This window comes from Rhipicephalus microplus, chromosome X (assembly GCF_043290135.1).
Source record: "Rhipicephalus microplus isolate Deutch F79 chromosome X, USDA_Rmic, whole genome shotgun sequence".
NCBI lineage: Eukaryota > Metazoa > Arthropoda > Arachnida > Ixodida > Ixodidae > Rhipicephalus > Rhipicephalus microplus.
In genome coordinates this window covers 457,877,086-457,897,073 of record NC_134710.1, presented here as the reverse complement: position 1 = coordinate 457,897,073, position 19,988 = coordinate 457,877,086, and the positions used below count along the sequence as shown (strand labels likewise).

At 42.9% G+C, this 19,988-nt stretch overlaps 1 protein-coding gene across 4 annotated transcripts in view; it reads right to left on the bottom strand.

Moving 5' to 3' along the window:
- LOC119160846 (uncharacterized) overlaps nt 1-19,988 on the bottom strand; it is a 275,521-nt gene that overhangs the window by 123,126 nt on the left and 132,407 nt on the right. For 3 of the 4 annotated variants that reach the window (XR_012887703.1, XR_005108352.2, XM_037413099.2), the window contains one exon: nt 4,429-4,738. The exons of the other annotated variant lie outside the window; for it this stretch is intronic. Coding sequence is in view for 1 of the 3 variants with exons in the window: in XM_037413099.2 (XP_037268996.1) it covers nt 4,519-4,738 (220 nt within the window). In the remaining 2 variants the exon portion in view is untranslated. Of the gene's footprint in view, nt 1-4,428; nt 4,739-19,988 lie in introns of those variants that run through there. 4 annotated transcript variants of the gene reach the window in all.

Genomic DNA, 19,988 nt, shown 5'->3' with positions numbered 1-19,988 from the left:
AGTGCCGTGATAGATGTTAGTTCACTCTGCAGTAGGTTCTCAAAGAAAACCTTTCTCAATAAAAAAAATATGCTACCAGTTTTGTATAGTCGTGAACTTCCAGTGTGAAAGCCATGATGTAACCATTGGTAACGACTAGGTTATTTTGGCTCCAGGAAAAATCTCGGCTTCCTAATTTACTCCATTGTACTTTTATGCAACATACCTTAAGCTCCTAGGTATTTTCGTCGCCGAGCAGAATTTTCGAAAATCGTAGATACCATGATTAATACGCCTCTCAATTATAGTTGCTACTCATATAGCATACATAATATAGTTCAACCTTTACGTAGTGTGCAAAACTGAGATAATTTCCTCTTTTGATTTATGATATAGGCCACATGTTTTATTTTGGCAATAGAGGTTCATCAGCAACATTATGCAGGAAATTTTATTAAGCAATAATCCTGGAAATTGAGATTGTTTTGGTAGTGTTCATCAAGATACACTGGTCTTCTTATGACACTCATTTTTGACTGGAGTACAGTAAATGGCACACCTATGATTGGCCACATATTTTCAGTATACTAAGCACTGCCTCTTGTGCTAGCTACACAGAAGCGACTGCAACTGAATATGTCCTAAATATATGGCTACACTTATGACTCTTCATTGGGCGTTATAGGCATTTCAAAGCAGTTAGCAAAAAGAGAAATTTATCTTTGTTAGTAAGTCATTAAGCAATACTCAGTGAAAGGTGACTCAAGGAGAAGAAAAGAGGACTCACCACGTGCGCTAACTTTACACAAAATGGTTTACTTCAACTCAAGCACCAGCAAACATAGTGGTGATGCTCAAACGCTACAGCCACATGTCATGCGCAGAGAAGTATTCTTATTCTCATTCTGATTTTTACAGAAGATGGGCAGAGAAGCGTATATTTTACAGAAGACGGGCAGAAAAGCTTATATCATAACCATTTTAACAATATATGCAAACAACCACGAAAATAATGTCCATTCAAATATTAAATTTTTTTTCTGAGAGGGACAGGAACGGCGTGCTTACACAATCGCTACCCAACTTTGCGATTTTGGTGGCTTATGGTTTGATTGATGATCGATATGTGTGGTGTAACGTCCAAAAACCTCCATATGATTATACAAGACGCCGTAGTGGAGGGCTTCGGAAATTTCGACCACCTGTGGTTCTTTCACGTGCACCCAAATCTGAGCACACGGGCCTACAACAATTCCACCTCCATCGTAAATGCAGCCGCCGCAGCCAGGATTTGATCCCGCGATCTGCGGTTCGGCGACCGAGTACCTTAGCCACAAGACCATCGCTGCTGGGCGTGGCTTTTATAAATAGTCTAGTTCATCACGGTTTGTCAATAAAACCTTGGTGTTTTGAAAAATCGGGAACACCCACAAGCTCCACAATGCATCCATCTGCCCCAATTTTTTAGAACGCGAAGGTGGCGTTGACAGACCACGATGAACTAACTAGACTAAAACCAGAAGCCGCCAAAATCAGATAGTTCGGTAGCACTTGTGAAAGCACGTCATCCTTGCCCCTCTCAGAAAACAAATTACAATATTTGAATGAGCATTAATTTTGTGGTTGTCTTGCATATCTTGTTAAAATGGTTACGATAAGAAAATGAAAACTTTTCTGCCCGTCTCCTGTAAAAAGCATATTGACAACAAAAGTTATCCTTTTCGCATGACATCTGGCTGCAGAGTGTGAGCATCACCCTTGTGTTTACTGGTGCTTCGGTTTAGATAAAACACTTTGTTGAAAGTTAGCATACGCGCTGGTTCCCTCCTCCTTGTTGTTGTGTAACTTTGCGTGTAATATATTACTCTATTTGAAAAATTAGTAAAATGCGCAATTATGAGTGGAAGTTTGTCAGGCACTTTTGTTTAACTTGGAGAGACTAATATTGGTATTTTCATAGGATATTATCAAAAGTGTCGTTGCGAACACACAAAAAATTTTGATATGAGTGCTATGTATGCCCACGGTTTTCTTATGTAAGTCATTCCATGCATACTTTTTTGAACTTTTCTCTTTATGCTGCAGTTTGTATTCCTTGTAACTTATGCGGCGTTGTAAAGACTAACACATATGCCCTGTAAACGGTAGTAGCACGTTATTGTTAGATTGAGATATAATTAGGTGAGTTGCTGGGCTCTATATAACTCTTTCTAAATGCCATATGACCTATATTTTATTGTTGCGTTTTAAGTTGGCGCTCAAGTTTTCACTTCTTATGCTCTAGTTTCTTGTTATATGCATCGCCAATACAGCGTGATAATGACTCTCCGTAGGTAGCAATACAGTGTTCCATTCTTGACTAAGGAGTCGTACTTCTCAAAATGTGTTACCTCAAAACAGGTGGTCATGTCTCATCATGGTCAATGCAGTGTTTTTCTATGTGCAAGGTTTCAAGCTTTTTAATTTGTCCATTCCAACAAACATAAGTGTCTTGCCTTGCCCTTGTCACATATGATACCAAAGATTACAAACTATTCCAGCAAAATTGTTTTGATATTCACAATCTGAAAACAACCTACTGATCTTACCCACCTATACGATGTCTCTAGGATTTATTTTTGTTTTCTATAGGGTGCACATGCCTGAAATACAGGTGCCGTGAAGACATCTTAAAACGGAGCTTGGGCTCACTCCTTCAAAAAATGAGATCAAAGCACAGCACGTACAAAAGTAATGGCGAAATAATGTCAAGTGCTCCTTTTTTTACTCCACAAAATTAGGAGAAGACATGCATCTGATGCAGTATAACGAAGATAAATAAATGAAACAAAATGAAAATACCATTGCATTTTATTTCATTCAATGCACGTATGCAAGGGTATTCAGATGTCACAGATTTTCTCATGAACACATATTCCGCAAACACGCTGAATCAAGTGGCTACTGAGGCTCTGCAGACATTCTGCAGAACGGATGTACCTATGGCCCACAGAAAGGTGACGGGGGGTTACAGAAAATCTGTCTGTCAGCTACTGTATTCTGCCCCCCGGTAGCAGACTTTTTGCAGCAAATCTCCATCCCGCCCACATACTTTCTGCAGAGAAGGTGCATCTGAAAACAGACTTTCTACAGAAAAGCTGCATCCTAGAAACAGACTTTCTACAGACAACCTGCATCTTGGAAACAGACTTCCTGCAGACAACCTGTAGACTTGGGCTCTGCAGACAATCTGCAGAACGTATGTACACATTACCAGCAGGGTGGTGACAGGCGGTGGCAGACAATGTGTCACTTTTCTTCATGTTATATGCATACCGGGTGACTTGTGGCTTTAGAACTTCTGCTGAACGACTATAATTTTTTGTAGAGGCTAGTAAGAACTATCAAGAAATTTGAATGCCACTTACTATGATCTATAAACCATCGCCGCCTTTTCACTAAAGTTGCCAGAAGCGCGTCACTATGTTTGTAGAGAACAATTTTATCCAGTGTTTGAAGGTGAATAACTTTTCGGCACAGTACCGTTATTTTTAGGCAGCAGCTCTGAAGTGAGGAATGCCTCTGTGACGCGCAGAACTTGAAGTGCGATTTCGCCTAAGTGCCATTAAAACATTACCTACAGCTAACACAAATGAAGTTTGCCTTGCGGCACGGGATCAGTTTGCTTAGTTAATCTATCCGATGAAAATGCAAGCTCGTTCTAAGGTCGGCAAGGTATGTAGTTAGGCACAGCCACAGTAAATGTTGTTCATGGAGACCCGGGTCCACTACCTTCACTTTGCCGGCACTTGGTGCAATAAACTTTTTGACTGTGGACTGCTAACTTAGCTAATTGGAAACCCCTCAATAAGGTCGTTATGTTCATGCCACCCAGCACGCCCTAACTTTTAGTTAACACAGACAAAATGTTATTGCTGACGCTGTAGTGCTCACGTGCATTCACGTTGTAATAAAAGTCATATAAAATGCGCCCGCATAACTAACAAAAACAATTTATATTATGTGAAAGCCTAGCTGGAAGTAAGCATAAGTGTGCCATACTCGACATTACGCAGCATGTTGAGAAATTACATTTAGGATGAGTGCCAGTTTAGCCTGTGGGTATAGGTTCATTAAAAAGAAGCGCCAATTGTAAGAGTGTGTACAAATATGTCCGTTCTTCGTCTTTCTAAGTCTTCGTACATGTTGGCGCTTGTTTCATCAAGAAGTCAAGAAATGTCAAAGCTTATAGAAAACGTAGTATTCATGATTTTGACTACGTATATAGCACTTGTATTTTCTAGGGAAGTTTATAGTAGCGTAACTTAACTGGAGCTGTTCCTTATCAAAAGGGACTATGTCGTCGAAACAGTTTTCATGTTTGTACGAAAATATACTGTTTTTGCGTTGTCTCGTGTAGCTAGCTAGTTTCTTATGTTCAAGGTGAAAATTAAGTTATAGAAACAGCTGTTTGGTCTTGTGGCTTATGTTTATTGATTCAACCAATGTAACAGTCAGCAATTATCACATTAGAAGAGGTATGTTTTTAGGAAAAGCACTTTAAGACAAAAGTTTGTTCAGGTAGTTAAGAGAAGATCGAATTTCTCGCACAATTGTTTCTTCAGTTTTAGCCTTCAAAGTGCTTCTGAACATTTTTAAAGCATTCCGTATAATGGCGTTAATCAGATAGTCACCATGCTTTAGAGCATCAAGGGTAACTTCCAGTCCATCAAAATTTATTAATTGAAACCGAATGAGTTGAAGTTCACCAGCATCTGTCCTGAAAAACACAAGTGACGTAATCAAACACACTGCAGTAAATTGCAATAAAACATAAATTATAGAAATTTTATCCACAATGAAGTGATTAAAGATTAAGCTTGCACGAAAATAAACTGTCTGCCTCTTGTTTCTCAAGAACCTGCCTTCTCGTGGGCCGTGAGAAATCCAAGCAACAAAGGGGAAACTTTAATGGCTGAGAGAGCATATAGGATCGAGTCTCGTAAATAGGTACACTCATTCACCGAGTCTGAAAAGCGAACACAGCTCAAAAAGCAGTTCATCTCTGCCGTATCGAGCACTTTGCCTCGCCGTGGTGGTCTAGCGCCTTAGGTAGTTAACTACTGACCCAAAAGTCGCGGAGTCGAATCTCATCTGCAGTGGCTGCATTGTCGATGAAGGCGAAAATGCTGCGTGCCCATGTGCTCAGGTTTGGGTGCACGTTAAAGAACCCGAGGTGGTCAAAATTCCCAGAACCTATTGGCGTATCCACTCTAAGCAGCCGAATGGCACGATGCGATTAAAAGACACACGCCACTCCGATGTCGCTGCCTCAAAAAAAAAAAGAAACCTGTGTTTATTCAACAGCCGCTTTTTATCACTTTACAACAGTCACCTCATAGGGCAGTACACTAGTGTTTGGCCTAAAGATAACAATAACACTACATCTTTTTTAGGAAGCATTGCAACACAAACAAACAAAGAAGCAAAGCAGTATGAATCGCTACCGCACAGAGCTGTATGCTGCAAGTTTCTAGTGTAGCCATATCACTGTGGTGGCCATATTTCCCGATCATAGCCTGCCACATAACGACAAGGTCTCCCGCTAACCAAGGAAACTACCGGCGTTGAAAGGAGCGCAAAATGCTATCCCGAGAACTTTAGTTCCCGGATTGCCCTGAAGCGCTCACATTCTCGGGAAAGACATATTATGGGTCATGCACGCCGGTTTACTCGCGGTATCTAATCAATGCTCTTCTATTTCTGTCTATGTCAGTCCCTTTATCTGTCCGCACCCGATTCGACCGAGGCCACTGGGCTGGACTGATCACCGTTGCTGGAATCAAGCTGTCTTTTATCCATACTAGACTTCCAGGGACAAGTTATGGTAACAGAGTTACAGCATGACGACGGTTGTAATTGACTATTTGCTTATTTCAAAATAAACTTTTCTTGTATCGGAGGCTTCTGATACTGCTCGCCTTTGATGATGCAAGTCTTTTCGGGAGTACGGGGACCGTAGAACGTAACCGCCTGTCCATCGGCAGCTGGGTTGGATTTGTACTTAAGGAACCAAGGGAATGCCTGTGCAATGGAAGTGTAAGGTAAGGTAGCCAAATAAGTGTCAGCAGATTTTTCTAACATTCGTTTTACTGTTGGCGCTGTACGTTCGGCTTCTGCATTTGAGTGCGGGTACCTGGGACGTGACGGAAGCCATAAATTGTTGCAAAGAGCGCGAATTCTGCAGACGCAAGTTGAGGACCATGGTCTGATGATATATGGGTTTTAAAGGCGCAAAGGCTATACTTGGCCAAAGAGCGCTATGAAAAGTGTGCATGATTTAGCATGGTAATGGTGCATAATTTGATGCAATTGGTACAGGATATAAAGTATCATAATGTTTTGTGGCTGTAAAGAGGCCTGAAAATCAGCGCCCTGAAGTGGGTAAAACATACAAATATTTAAAAGCATAGATGTGACGTGAAAAGTGTGTAGCGGAAGTAAACGACAGTGTTCGTGGTGATAAAACTACATTGAGGAAATGAGATTAGCATGCATGCCTCGTCAATGCATGCCCTTGAGCTCAAAGGCAGCGAGGCAGGTGATGTCTTCAATAGAACCACCGCAGGCTCGACCTCTGTACGAATTTCGTGCTACGGATCACCTCTGAATATGAAGGGAAAGCTATCTATATCTTTTAAAAACATGAACAGCGATACAAGCTTAAAAAGTTGATCTCTACCGATGAACATGACTGGATGAGATGAAAGTTGCTGTCGGTAGGGTAGTAAAAAGTGTTTTTTGGTCTTAGAGAGGCAAGCTCATTGCACTGAACAAGTACATTATAAACTTTAAGCGGTTCCCCACATCTCTCACAGATGGGTTGCTCACCGCCAGTCAACAGATATGCATGTGTGCTGCGTGTGTGTCCTATTTGTAATGTGGTGAGCGTTACTTTGTGTTGCGTGGTCTGGATACTGATGACCCATTTCCAACCGATATGTGGGGTTTAACGTCCCAAAACCACTACATGATTATGAGAGACGCCGTAGTGAAGGGCTCCGGAAATTTCGACCTCCTGGGGTTATTTAACGTGTACCCAAATCTGAGCACACGGGCCTACAACATTTCCACCTCCATCGGAATTGCAGCCGCCGCTGCCGGAATTCGAATCCACGACCTGCGGGTCAGCAGCCGAGTACCTTAGCCACTGGACCACCACGGTGGGGCATGGCCCATTTCCAAGTATCGGTTTTATTACATGTAATTTGTTCTCTGTTTGTCTATTCCATAGCCACTGCTGACACACCCTAATGTCCCGTCGAAGGAAGGGCTTCAATTCAAGCGCAGGGAGAGCTATGGTTGTATTGGTAGCAGCGTTGTTTAGGGCAGATGCAGCAAGTTGATCCGCCAAGACATTTCCGCCAAGACCCTAATCTCATGGTGACCTGGCACCAAGCACAATACGACATGCTGTTTGATTGCTCGATTGCGTATACTGTGCATAGGAGTGAGTAAAGAGATACTAAAACAGTATTTTTGTGTTTTTGCAGGGTTTAGAGCGCTTTTACCACGCTTAGAAAATCTGTGTATATCACTGCGCTTTGTAGTTTTATTTCTTTGATGTGTTTGACAGCCGCAAGTATCGCATGAGCTTCTGCAGTAAAAATGCTTTTGTTAGGATGAAGTGTACCGGCATCTGCATTAGATGGGTCAACCGCATTCTACGAGACAGAAGTGCTCGTTTTTGAGGCATCGGTGTAGAATGTGAAAAAACTGTATTTCCTTTGGAGTTCATTGAAGTATGTGTGGTTGTGTGCAACAGGTGCATTTTTGTGACTTCTGCAAGTGAAATGTGACAATCTATAGGCTGCCGCTGCGACGGCGGCACATATACAGCAGGAGCTATCAGACAGTGTTCCGGAAGTGGCACATCTGCTTCACCAGTGAGGCCTATCACACGAAGTGAGTAGGGCTTCCTCAACAAAGGACGACTGTGGAACAGGGCAGAATAAGACCGATCATTGATTGTGAAATGAGAGGGGCGCTGCTTGTCTGCTTTCACCTTAAGGAAATATACAAAGGACATGTATTTCTCTGCAGATGAAGCGACCACTCATTTCACGCAACGTAAACACTTTCTACGAGGCTGGTGCGAAAAGCACCCGTAGAAAGGCGGATGCCCAAATGGTGCACGGAGTCCAGCATTTTTAAAGCACGTTGAGTCGCAGACTGATAAACAATGGCCCCATAATCTAAGCAAGTTTGACTGAGGCTTCTATAGAAACTCATTAGACATTGCCTATCACTACCCCACGTAGAACATGACAACACTTTTAGAACGTTCATGGCTTTTACACATTTCGTTTTTAAATACTTGATGTGCAGTACGAAGGCCAACTTGTTGTCCAAAATTAAGCCTAAGAATATATGCTCCGCATCAACAGACAGACGTTTTCTGCCAAGTTCAATATCGGGTTCTGAGTGCATGCCTGTCTTTCGGGAGAACAAAAAACACGTGCTTTTTGTTGCTTCAGTAGGAATCTGTTTTCCTCTGCCCATTTGGAGACCTTGTTGTAGTCTAACTGAACCTGCGGCTCATACATTGCCAGGTGGCATGACTTAAAGCCAAGCCGGTCGTCGTCGACATACGCAGAATAGAACATATTGCGGGGGATGTACAGGTGCGAAGAATTCATTTTGATAATGAAGAGTGTACAACTAAGTACACCACCTTGCGGTGCTCCCGTTTCTTGAACATATGTTTTGTAGAGAACACTGCCCACACAGGCACGGATGGTCCGTTTGGACAAGTAACTCTCGATAATGTAAAGCATTCTACCGTGCACACCCAGGTGGGAGAAGTCTCTTAATATGCCAAAATGCAAACATGTCGTGTCGTAAGCCTTCTCGATATCGAGGTAAACAGAGAGAAAGTATTGTTTTTGGACGAAAGCTTCTCGGATCTCTGCCTCGATACGCACCAGATGGTCGGGGGTGGATCTACTCTCGCGAAACCCACACTGGAATCGGTTGAGCAGATTGAGTTTTTCAAGGAAATGTAGAAATCGTTGGTTTATCATCTTTTCAAAACGTTTAAAAAGGCATCTTGTAAGTACAATAGGCCTATAACTCGAAACTGAGGAAAAGTCTTTGCCCTCTTTTAAAATGGGAATAATTATAGCCCCATTCCAGGAACTAGGAACAGTGCCAGAGAATCAGATAGCATTGTACAGGTAGAGTATACGGTTTCTTGCGTTTCGATTGGAAGTTTTTCTAATTTTCGTACACCACACGATTAGAACCTGGGGCGGAATGACTGCAGGAGTTTAGTGATGTTTGAAGCTCAGCTAAGCCGAAAGCTTGGTTGCATGCTTCGTGTTTTGTATATTAGTGTGGCTGTTTCTGCTTTTTAGTTCGTGTTTAATATTTTTGGAAGGTTTCACTATATGTGTTGTGCTGGACACTTTTTCGAAGTGGGCGCCGAGAAAGAGAGAGAAAGAGATAAAAATGCAAAGAAAGACCAAGGAAGTTCGCTTGATCTTCCAAGCTGATACCTTTTGTGGTTACGAGAGGAAGTGAATGTACTGGTCTTCCTGCTGTTCTCCTAATGGTGTTCCAGACTTTAGCCTCTGGTGTATATGAATTGATGCCTGAAAGTTGTGCCGACTTTTCCTTCTGGCCTGTCGGCGCGTCCTGCTTCCTTCAGACTTTATGTATTTTATTATTTGTAAGATTCTTCGATGTCGGAAAGTCTCAAAGCAGCTTCCATGCTTTATTTTGCTTTCTACGTGCAGTCTGACACTTTTTCTAATTGCGCGTGCCATTGTTCTGTTAGTGTTAATGAACGAGAGTGATACGCAAACGGCCTAATTTCGCCATTTAACTTCACTTGCATGAACACACAGCTAAGACCAAATGCCGACAGGTCAGCAGACACAATTGTTTGCAGCCTTCTAGGGCAGACGCCCATCTGGTTTTTGGTTCCCTTGTGGCATACGTTGGCGAAATGTCCCATCACTCCGCTGTGGTCGCACTATGCTAAACGTGCTGGGCACTTGGCTCTTCCGTGCCTTGAAAGTCCGCAGAATTGACACCCTTGCCGTCGCTGGTGGCCCTGCGACGAACGTTAGTAGCACACTTACGAACGTTGGAGCACCTGCCGTTGCTGTCTTGTTATCTCATCCTCTCAGGTGCTGGATTATTTGCTCTATGGTTGCTGGACTGTGCCAACTTCACCTGTAGTCGCCTTGCTGCTGACGGCACGCAGTTCCAGTTGCAGCCGGTGAACTGTTTGCTTGAGTCTGGCCATTGCAAAAGCTGTCAAAAGCGTAAATATAGAAGTCATCTGGGTGCTTCTGACAATTGTGCGTCTTCGAGGCTGACAACGAGTCTGTCACGAATCAATCGCTCCCAGGAGTCAGCCATTTTACAGTGGTCAGCGAGTACGTGAAGGGTGGTCCTGAAGTTGTCCTGGGGTTCTCCAGGTTCTTGTTTCCGGCAATGGAAATATCGGTGGACCCGCAAGTCCTGGACTCGAATCGCAGCTGCGATGGCTGCATTTTGATGGAAGCGAAAATGCTGTTCGCCCGTGTTTTCAGGTATGGGTGCACGTTAAAGAACCCCAGGTGGTCGAAATTTCCGGGGCCCTTCACTATGGTGTGTCTCATATTTATATGGTGGTTCATAAATATATGATACAATGTGTTCCTTGTCGCGAGTGTTATTTGCGTATGGTACAAAACAACTCGTGAGATAAAAATTATCCCAAGCATGGAGTGTTCACCATTTCGTGGAGGGGGTATCAATGAAAACCAATGCCCAGAAACAATTTATTTTTCGCTTCAATGAATTCAGTAATGGTGCATTTGTTTCGTCCCCCAAGGGCATCAGCGTAAGCAAGCGTTTGGTGTGTGGTGACACTATAGACCCGAGCTAACGGGAAGGTTTCGACTCCCTGACAAACTTACCCGTGCGTGGCATTGCCGTATTTCGAAAAAAAGGACCCTGGGGGTTGAGCCAAGTCAGGTGATTAGACCTTTAAGCCTCCCCCCCCCTCCAGAGGAGGCATGAAACGCCTTTGGCTCCGGGTTCACGTAAACGACATCCCTGGGTGAACTGCCCAGGGGAAGTCGGTCGTCGCCTTTTCTTATCTCTCTCTTCCCCATTCTTCGTCTTTGTTAATTTTTATCTGTTCTGCCATATTATCTTTTCAATTTACTGCAAAATATTCTGGATTCTAAGGTTAAGCTGGTGTAGCTATCCAACATAGCGCTATTATAGTAGGTTCAAGCTGCAATGCAAAACTGTCAACTTCAATTGTTTATTATTTAACCTTAATGCGATCCCTTGTTGGGCTCTATGTTGGGTGGCCACCATCACTGCCGAACTGCACACGCTTCATATGGCAAGCTCTTCCCACCCCCTACCCGACGATGGCTCTCTGAAAAGGTGGCGCAACCAAGAAACATTCGCACTAAAGAAACCGAACCAGATACTTTTAAGCATTATGTGAATCATAGGCAATACCAAAAATAAGACAGCACGAGTGATTTAACCTTTACCCGTATCAAAAGCACTTACAGAACAAATTGGTGCAGGTTACGGTCACAAACATGGGAAGCGACGACCTTCTTTCTGAAGTTCGTGATAAAGGAGAACAGACAAAAACTATATTCCTGCCATAGCGCAATTAGCGCTGCAGTATGTGTGAATAAATAAATAAGTAAATACCAAACAGAATAATATATAAATGAGTGAATATGCGAACCAGTATCATTTAGAGACATTCTTGTTTGAATAGAGGCACACAGGTATATGAACACACTGTAAAGCATAATTTTCGATGATGACCTTAAAATATCTGACAGTGAATTCGTGGAAGCTTGGCAGGAGCAAATTTGGTCATATTTCAGCGAAAAACTATAAGGCGCGACGGCGAACGGATACCTAAGAAACACATAATAATTATATTAGAACGAACGACCTGCCAGAATCAATCAAAACCTGCTATTTGTAACAGCGTTTCGGACCACACGACACTAATCTCCGTCAGCGTTTCAAGTATCAGCACTTCAGCCATAGATCAAAGAGTTGCAGAGTGCGCGGACCTTGCGCAAAGTGGAAAGTGGGCTACCACTGAGCACACGTCTGACACTTGCGCATAGGCAGCTCATTGACTCAACTGTGAAAGACACCATCCTGCGTGTTCAAGGTTATGCCTCACATGAAAAAACAGAAACAAATAATAAAACGAAGGTGACACTCAACATGTCATTCGAAGAGGTGTGTAAGTGGTTTTCGTTCATAACCAGTTCGACCTTTCTCCGTCGACGTTGCGCACCGCGGCACGGTGCCACGTTTATCACTGACAGCAACATTCCCACGTAGTGTGACCGCAGTCTCGCCAGCACAGCTTCTGCATGAGGAGCCTGTACAGCTCCGTGCCCTGCTAAACAGGGCCAGCCCACCCCCAGTCTGTCAGACTTCGGGTCACTGCAAGCGCAGTTAAGTCCGAAACCAGTATGACCGTGCCTGCCGAGCAGGCACCGTCCGCCTCCTCAGAATGATGAATTCAGGTTAAAATCCTCAGATGGCCTAGACACAGAACAACAGGCTCAGCCCTTTGGAGCGTACGAGAAAAAACTGGCAAAGAAGGCTCCAAAAGGCTCTGTAACGTACGGAAACAATTTTGGGAACACGCAGCAACACACTGCCATAGAATAGAGACCCAAAAGTACAGTGGAACCTGAGAGGGCTGCTAAGAAACCTAAATGGTGTCAAAGAAATTCTACACGAGCCACCACAATAAGGAATGTGTGTTTAGGAAACACCCCTAAACTCGAAAAGCACCAACTTCCTACAAAATAAAATATATTTTGAAAGAACCGTGTCGATGCTGTTCTGCCATTCGGTGGTGTGGCCGTTATAGTCAAACGAGGGATTGGACATAGTCACCTAGCACTAGAATCCTCCCTTGAGGCGGTGACTCTTCGAGCAGTTCTTTTGAATAAGCTCGTCACGATTTGCTCTCTCCACATGCCTCCCCATCACGATCTTCAAAAATGTGAAATACGGTGTTTACTAGATAAACACACAGAACGCTATCTCGTCGTAGGGGACTTTGAAGATCATAGTGGCTTCCGAGGTGACTCTCGCTACGATGCGCGAGGTTGTTTATTCGATCAGTTTTTCTCCTCTGGCAAATGTCTCTTGAATGAGAAGGAGGCAATGTATTACTCCCTCGCTAACAACACATACTCGTCTCCTACTCAATTTGAAAGCCATTTGTAACCCGCTCGGAAGTGACCATGTTTATTGTTTTTAGCATAAAATCAACAGAGGCATGTCTTCCACAGGTTCCCGAATGGCTAATTGAAAAGTCAGATTGAGAACAGTTGAGAAAAAATTCTTTTTTAACCTAGACTGACGTGCGGACGCTAAGCACAGCGGTCGCTGTTAACTATTTCACAGATTTTTTCATTGACGTAGCAACAAATGTATTCCACAAACAAGTTGACTGTTTGGCAAACGACGTGCACCTTGGTGAAATAGTGTGTGTCATAATACATGCAACAAAAGGGATGAAGGTTGCTACGACACTCAGCAACATCACAAAAGCTTACAAGCTCATAGAACATTAAGTGCCAAAGCAGGTGGACACGCAGACACGCCAGACGGGAGAAGTGGCAGAATTTTTAGCCGGCTAAAACTTCTACACAGAGGAGGCAACTGACTGGAACATGGTTGGTATTGTAGCACCATCACAAGCGAACTCACTTCGCCTAGTAAACCCACAAGCTGGAAGCGTCAGTATATAAGCATGTATCTTTTCTTTTTCAAAATTGTTGATGATCGACTTTCAATAAATATCCAGATGGTCATGCTGTTTGAATTTCAAAACGAAGGAATAAGATGTGTTATTTTTTGTTTTCCGCAGTGGGTCCGAATGGTCTCACTGTAAATGGGGGTTTTCCTAACGCTGAACGTTTGTAGTTTGCTGAGGTAAGCATGGTTAATTTTATCAACGTTCGAATTCATTTGATTTTAAATAATGCCATCTAGGTTTTTAATTAAGATATTTTCAAATGTTGAGATACAGCGCCTATGAAAAAGTGGGGCGGAAGTCGTTCGACACAGAACATTTTCAATTATGTGCAGCATTTTTTTCTGTAATCTCCGATTAGCAATTTTATTTGTTTTAGATCTGGAGCCCCAGATTGACACGCAATAATGTAGGCGTGAATAAACTGATGACAACTAAAGCTGCTTTGTTACCCAAAGGGGCAGTAAGCATCCTATTTTTCCTATTACAGCAATGGGCCGCTATTTCATTAGTGTAATAGGAACGACGTTCATCTATGTGATTGGACCAGTTCAACGTTTCGTGAAAAATGATGCGTAGAAATTTTGAGCCTGAACCCGCTCGATCGAACCTCCTCTGAATGTGAGCTGTGGATTACGAAAAAGAGAACATTTTGCAGGCCAAAAATATTGTTTTTGTTTTCATATCATTTATTTATATTTGATTTGTTGGCAATCATAGAGACAAATTGTGAAGGCAAATGCTTGCTTGTTTTTCTAGACTGAACTTATACTGACCAGAAAAAAATAACGTTAGTGTCGTCTGCATATAGCACAATATGCAGTGTTAATGGCCCGTTTACATTACCACTTATACAAAATAGAAAGAGAAGTGGTCCGAGTATGAAACTCTGTGGGAAGCCGTAGTTTATCTGTTCCAATCAAGACTTGGAGTTCTTGATAGGAGTATATTGAAACCTATTAGTTATTTACCTTGTTATTATTATAAGAGATAAGCCTTTTATTTCGTGTTCATTAAGGTTTTATAGAAGTCCATGAGTACTGGAATCAAATGCTTTCTTAAAGTGAAGAAATATTCCAATTGTGAGGTACTTTTGCTCAAAATTATCAATTATTTTATCTTTTTTATATCCGAAGACTTTTTCAGCACATTTGTTCTTCTGACACGCGTGCTGATATTGTGTTATAACTTTTTTGAGCTACAAAAGTTTGATACTTGTGCATAGATAACATGTTCAATAACATTCGAAAGTATAGGTAAAAAGGAAATGTGCCTATAATTATTCATGTCGTTTTCATCACCGCCTTTGTGAATAACAGATACTTTTTCCACTTTAAGTTTTCCCGCGATTGTTCGAGTGCTCAGGATGAGGTTGAAGATATGGGACAAGCGGGCGCTATTATGCCCCAATACTGCTCTTAGTGCATCAGCGTTTAAATCGTCAAAGCCGACTGAAGATTCATTATTTAACTTTCTTTTCAGTAAGTCTGCTTTCAATTTATCTGGGGCAGTAAGAAAAATGGATTCCGCAAAGTGTGCTCTATCATAGGATACATGAGACTGAACGAAACCACTTGATGTATCGGGAGCTCATTATTCCAAACTGATCATCCAACTTATTGGCAAGTGCCGGATTTAGATGTGCTATATTTTTGAGGCTCAGAAATGTTCTTGGTATTCTTATTTTGCAAAAAATTATTTACAGTGTTTCATATGGCTTTCTGATCATTGAGTATCCCTGTAAACCTATTTTTACTGTAGCGAATTTGCGCCTTTTTCTCATCAGACGCTAGCTTATTTAACCTAATTCAAACCTGTTTAAAATTACCGAGTACTCGGGCTTTTAGTTTTTAGTGATTCAGTGAATATCTTGTCTCTTGGTTTTGTTCTTTTTAGAAGCGTAGTGCAAATCCGTGTTTTTCTTGTGGTCTTGGTTTTCATATATGTCACAATTGGGAAGGCTAGGTCGTAAACCTCTGTTAGCTCTGTCATGAACATGTCATAAGCACTGACAAGGTCAGTGTCATTAAAAATATCTCCCCAGTTAGCTTCAGCAACAGCTCTCTGAAAAACCTTAATGCCATCCTGGTTATTTTCCGACAGTGTGTAGGAGTTACTGATCTTTGTTCTTTCACTGTCAAGGTAAAAAATGCAAAACTAGGTAAATGATCGCTTACTCCAGGTGTCAGAACCCTGGCACAAATATAACTTTTACAGTTCGTGAAGCATAGATCTAATGCAGTATCAGCCAAGTGTGCGATCCTAGTAGCTACTTGATCGGTGTTTTCATTATGAAAAGAAAGCATCGATCAAGAAAGCTTTCTTTGTTGCTGTTTGAGGACAGCATATCTATGATATAATTCTTCTAATGATTACACGTGCATCATTTTGTTCACAGTACAGAAGCAATTCGATCATAAAATCCAGGAAATGTGATATAGTTTGTGAAGAGGGCCTATATATAGCCGCTTGTAACAGGCTTTGACATTTTACCACAATAGATTCAAAGTGCGTCATTATTGCAGTGTACTCTTTGACATTGTATATTGCATGCTCTCTAGAACATGGATGGATACACCATCACCTCGTTTATTTTGCCTACAGATTGATACACAACTGTAGTTCGTAAGGTGCACTGTATCACGGTTATCAGTAGACCATGTTTTTGTGCAAGCTAAAAAGTCAAACGGTGATTCAAGCTGTTCAAAAGGAATCAAAAGGAAGGCTTTGTGCATTAAAAATAATCAGCGATAACTGTTTCTTGGGTCATAAAGCAACATTTGGGAAGGCCTCGGCGTCATAATATTTTGTTGCGATGTTCGTGAAGAAAATCGGTCAACTGTGGCAATCAGTCATTTTTAAAATCATCGTATTTCTTCAAGGTCTAGGGCACTTGCGATTTCGATCACCCTATTATTCGGGCTGCGACGAACGAAAACTCTGTCGTTCTTGTGTCACGAGAAGCTTAGTTTGCAAGAGCTTTTTTAATGTATGCTGTGAGGAATACACTGAAGAATATAGCTGAGATTGTTTTCTCCACTTCTCCTTTCTTTGCATTGGATTTTTATTTATTTTGGTGATACTTTTGTTTTGTTTCCAGACGCTAGTGGATCAGTGGCTTCAATGTCAGACTCAGAAAGTTGCGGAAGCTCCAGATCAGTTGCCAGTTGATTGAGCTTTAACAGGTTTTCTTTTTGTGATAGCTTAAGCCAATCACTTCGGGGTTTAGACGCCTACTGTACTGGTATAACTCGTTTAGCTCACGCTGAAGTCCTTCCACTACCTTTTCTTTATCTTGCACTTCTAGCCACAAAACCCGTTTTTTAAGATCTGAAATGGCTTCCAATTGTTTTGCCATCAGCACAAAAACTTTATCGTACTTACTGGGCACAACTTTCGCCGATTTTTCAATGCTATAAATAGTTATTCTTATTCCGGACAAAGCGTCAACTTTTTCTTTGATGTCCATTAGTTCAGTTTTTTTCTGATGAATTTCTGCTAGCTCTCAGGCAAACTTTTCGAGTACTCCGTTCTCAACTTCCGCGGAAAAGGCACCATGTGTCGTCGTTTCTCACGTTACGCCTGTACAAGTTTTTGTTGCAGTCGCAGAATTTGTTGTCGGCGTTATCAGTCACCACCGAACATGAGCCAATATGATAACTACATTTACATTTTTAACACAGTAACCATGACTCTAATTCATGAATCTTGCCTTCGCATGATGGACATGTGTCGCTAATTAGGTCTAGCCTAAATATATTATCAAGTTCACTAAAAATCGCACCTAGCAGCAGCAGAAAGCGTAACAAAAGAGAAACAATGCCTGCAAAATGCCAGAAGTACAGTACTCACGAACTGAAACACAACAGTCGTAGCGCGTGGCCGCTGGTGCATGTGCCGCCACTTGTGGGTGCTCGCAGAATCAGGGTGTAGCAATGTGGTATACAGTGAGGGTGAGAACAGCTACGGAGCAGGCTTACTCCATACGGTCGCTAAATAGTTGGACAGTAGTTCACCATGTTCACACTGCCAGCGTGGCGTTGCAAAGCTGGCTCGCTTTTGCATGCATGCTGACCAAATTCAGTGCACAGTGCGAACCATTCATACGGTGGCGCGAGTGCATGACGCTCTCGATCGGGGCGCTTCGACAATGGGGAACGTAGGCTGTGCAAGTAAGAAATTGGATACCGCTATGTTGCGCCTAAAAATCGCTCGTAGACATAAATGTCTGCACAAAGGCATGCAAATTTTGTCACGACACAGAAAAGCGGCAGCCACGGGCCTGTTTTCGTGCAGCATCGAAACAATGAATTAGTATTTTGTTGTGTCGCCCCAAATAGCGCGGTGATAGTGCGTGCGGCTATTCTGCGTGGCAAGCGATTTTAGAGCTGTCGACCACGGAAAACGAGGAAGCTTCTGCTTTTTTATTCAACAATAGGCCACAGCTTGCAAAACAACGCTTATGCATGGTAATATTTTCATGTGGCATGAAGGCAAGTCTGGAACTCATTTTAATCTTGTCGAGGCAGAAAGCAGAAGTGAACTTTCCATGATTCCGTGCACATATTTATAATGTCTACGAACGCACGCAAGGCGCAATCTCTAGCTGAATCATCTGTTTTACTTGCACAGCATGCATACCACTTCGCCTAAGCACGTAGAACGAGAGGGTCGTCTACAGCAAACACCAACATCAGCCATCATCAGAAACTCGCAAACAAGGTATTCGCACCGGCATTTCAACCCGCATGACAACGCGACACCTGCGATCATTTCTACCTGCGGAGCCTCCACATTCGACATCGAGAAAGAGCTGGCTGGCATACCACGATCTGTGACCACGCTCGTTTTTCACGTCGGTACGAGTGAGCTGGTGTCGTACGGACTAGAGGAATCGCTACGCCGCCTTCAACGCCTAGTAAACAACACGCTTTGGACACGCCAGGAACTCGAAAGGCTCGTTGTTTTATGCGTGCTGCCCCGTTATCTCAACCAACACCTAGAAAGATCGACCGAACAATTTTTGAACCGCTTCAACCAAGACGCTCGTCAATTCAATGAGACAGTCTGGCCTACTGCCGAAGACCCAGTAAGGTGTCATACATCGACTATCAATTCGAGCAGTTGCCACCAAGACGCTTTCTTGCTGCGGATGGGCTTCATACGAGTTTTATGGGTGTCACGTTGATTGCCGAAACCATCAAGAATGCACTCGGTCGCGGAGACCTTGAAGCTACCACGGAGTGGTCGACTCATCAGTAGCTCCTGCCAATATCCGTTCATCACAAGCACCCACGACAAGAACTCTGCATATCAACATATTCCAGGAACCCACGACGAGAACACTGCATATCAAAATAGTCCAGGAGCCCCGCACCCACCCACCATCACAGACGAGTTGCCGGCGATCGGCGAAACTGTAACTCCCACGAGCCACAACCACCCCCTCCACATCATCAACAGCGCACCACTACTAGGGGGGAAGTCTGCTGGACAGCCAACACGCGTCCCTTTATTGCGGATGTCGAGACCAAAAGCAGTACACGACCGCACTTCTACACCAGTCCTCAAAGGGATGCCTGCCGAACTACGAAACCGCGTCCCTCTATTGCGGACCCCGGGACCGGAACTCCCTACCAACACGTTCGCCTGGAGCCCAACGCCGAAATCCTCCCTCCAACGACGAAGACCTGCCGGACAAAACTACAATCTTCGGACTTCATCAGTGCCATTCCCGCACCCAAAAGAAGATTGACCTCTGAAATGCAAGTCCAGCTCATCGCTTCTCAGTTGCAGTGCCACCTCCTTTAAAGAACGAAAACTTGATGACAAACGAATTAGACATGAAATGCATAAATAAACAGTGCAAGTGTATCTTCCTGTTTAGAATAGCCCCCAAGGGTATGACAGTCTCCCTCACGCCAGCCACTACAAATCTAGACGAACACGACCAAAAAACATGGAAAAATGAGGCATCTCCTAAATTATTAGAAATTACTCTGAATCACAGTGATATGCAGGTAAAGAAACTGGTCGCTATGACCAACACCATTCTCTGCCACAACACATTATCGAACGAGAAATCACCCGGTTAACAGAATTTGGACAAAATAAATACCAAGCCATCATGATCACAAGAATTGATAAACTCAAAAGAGACCATGTGCCCATCACCAAGTTGCCTGATATAGTTCCTTTACACTAC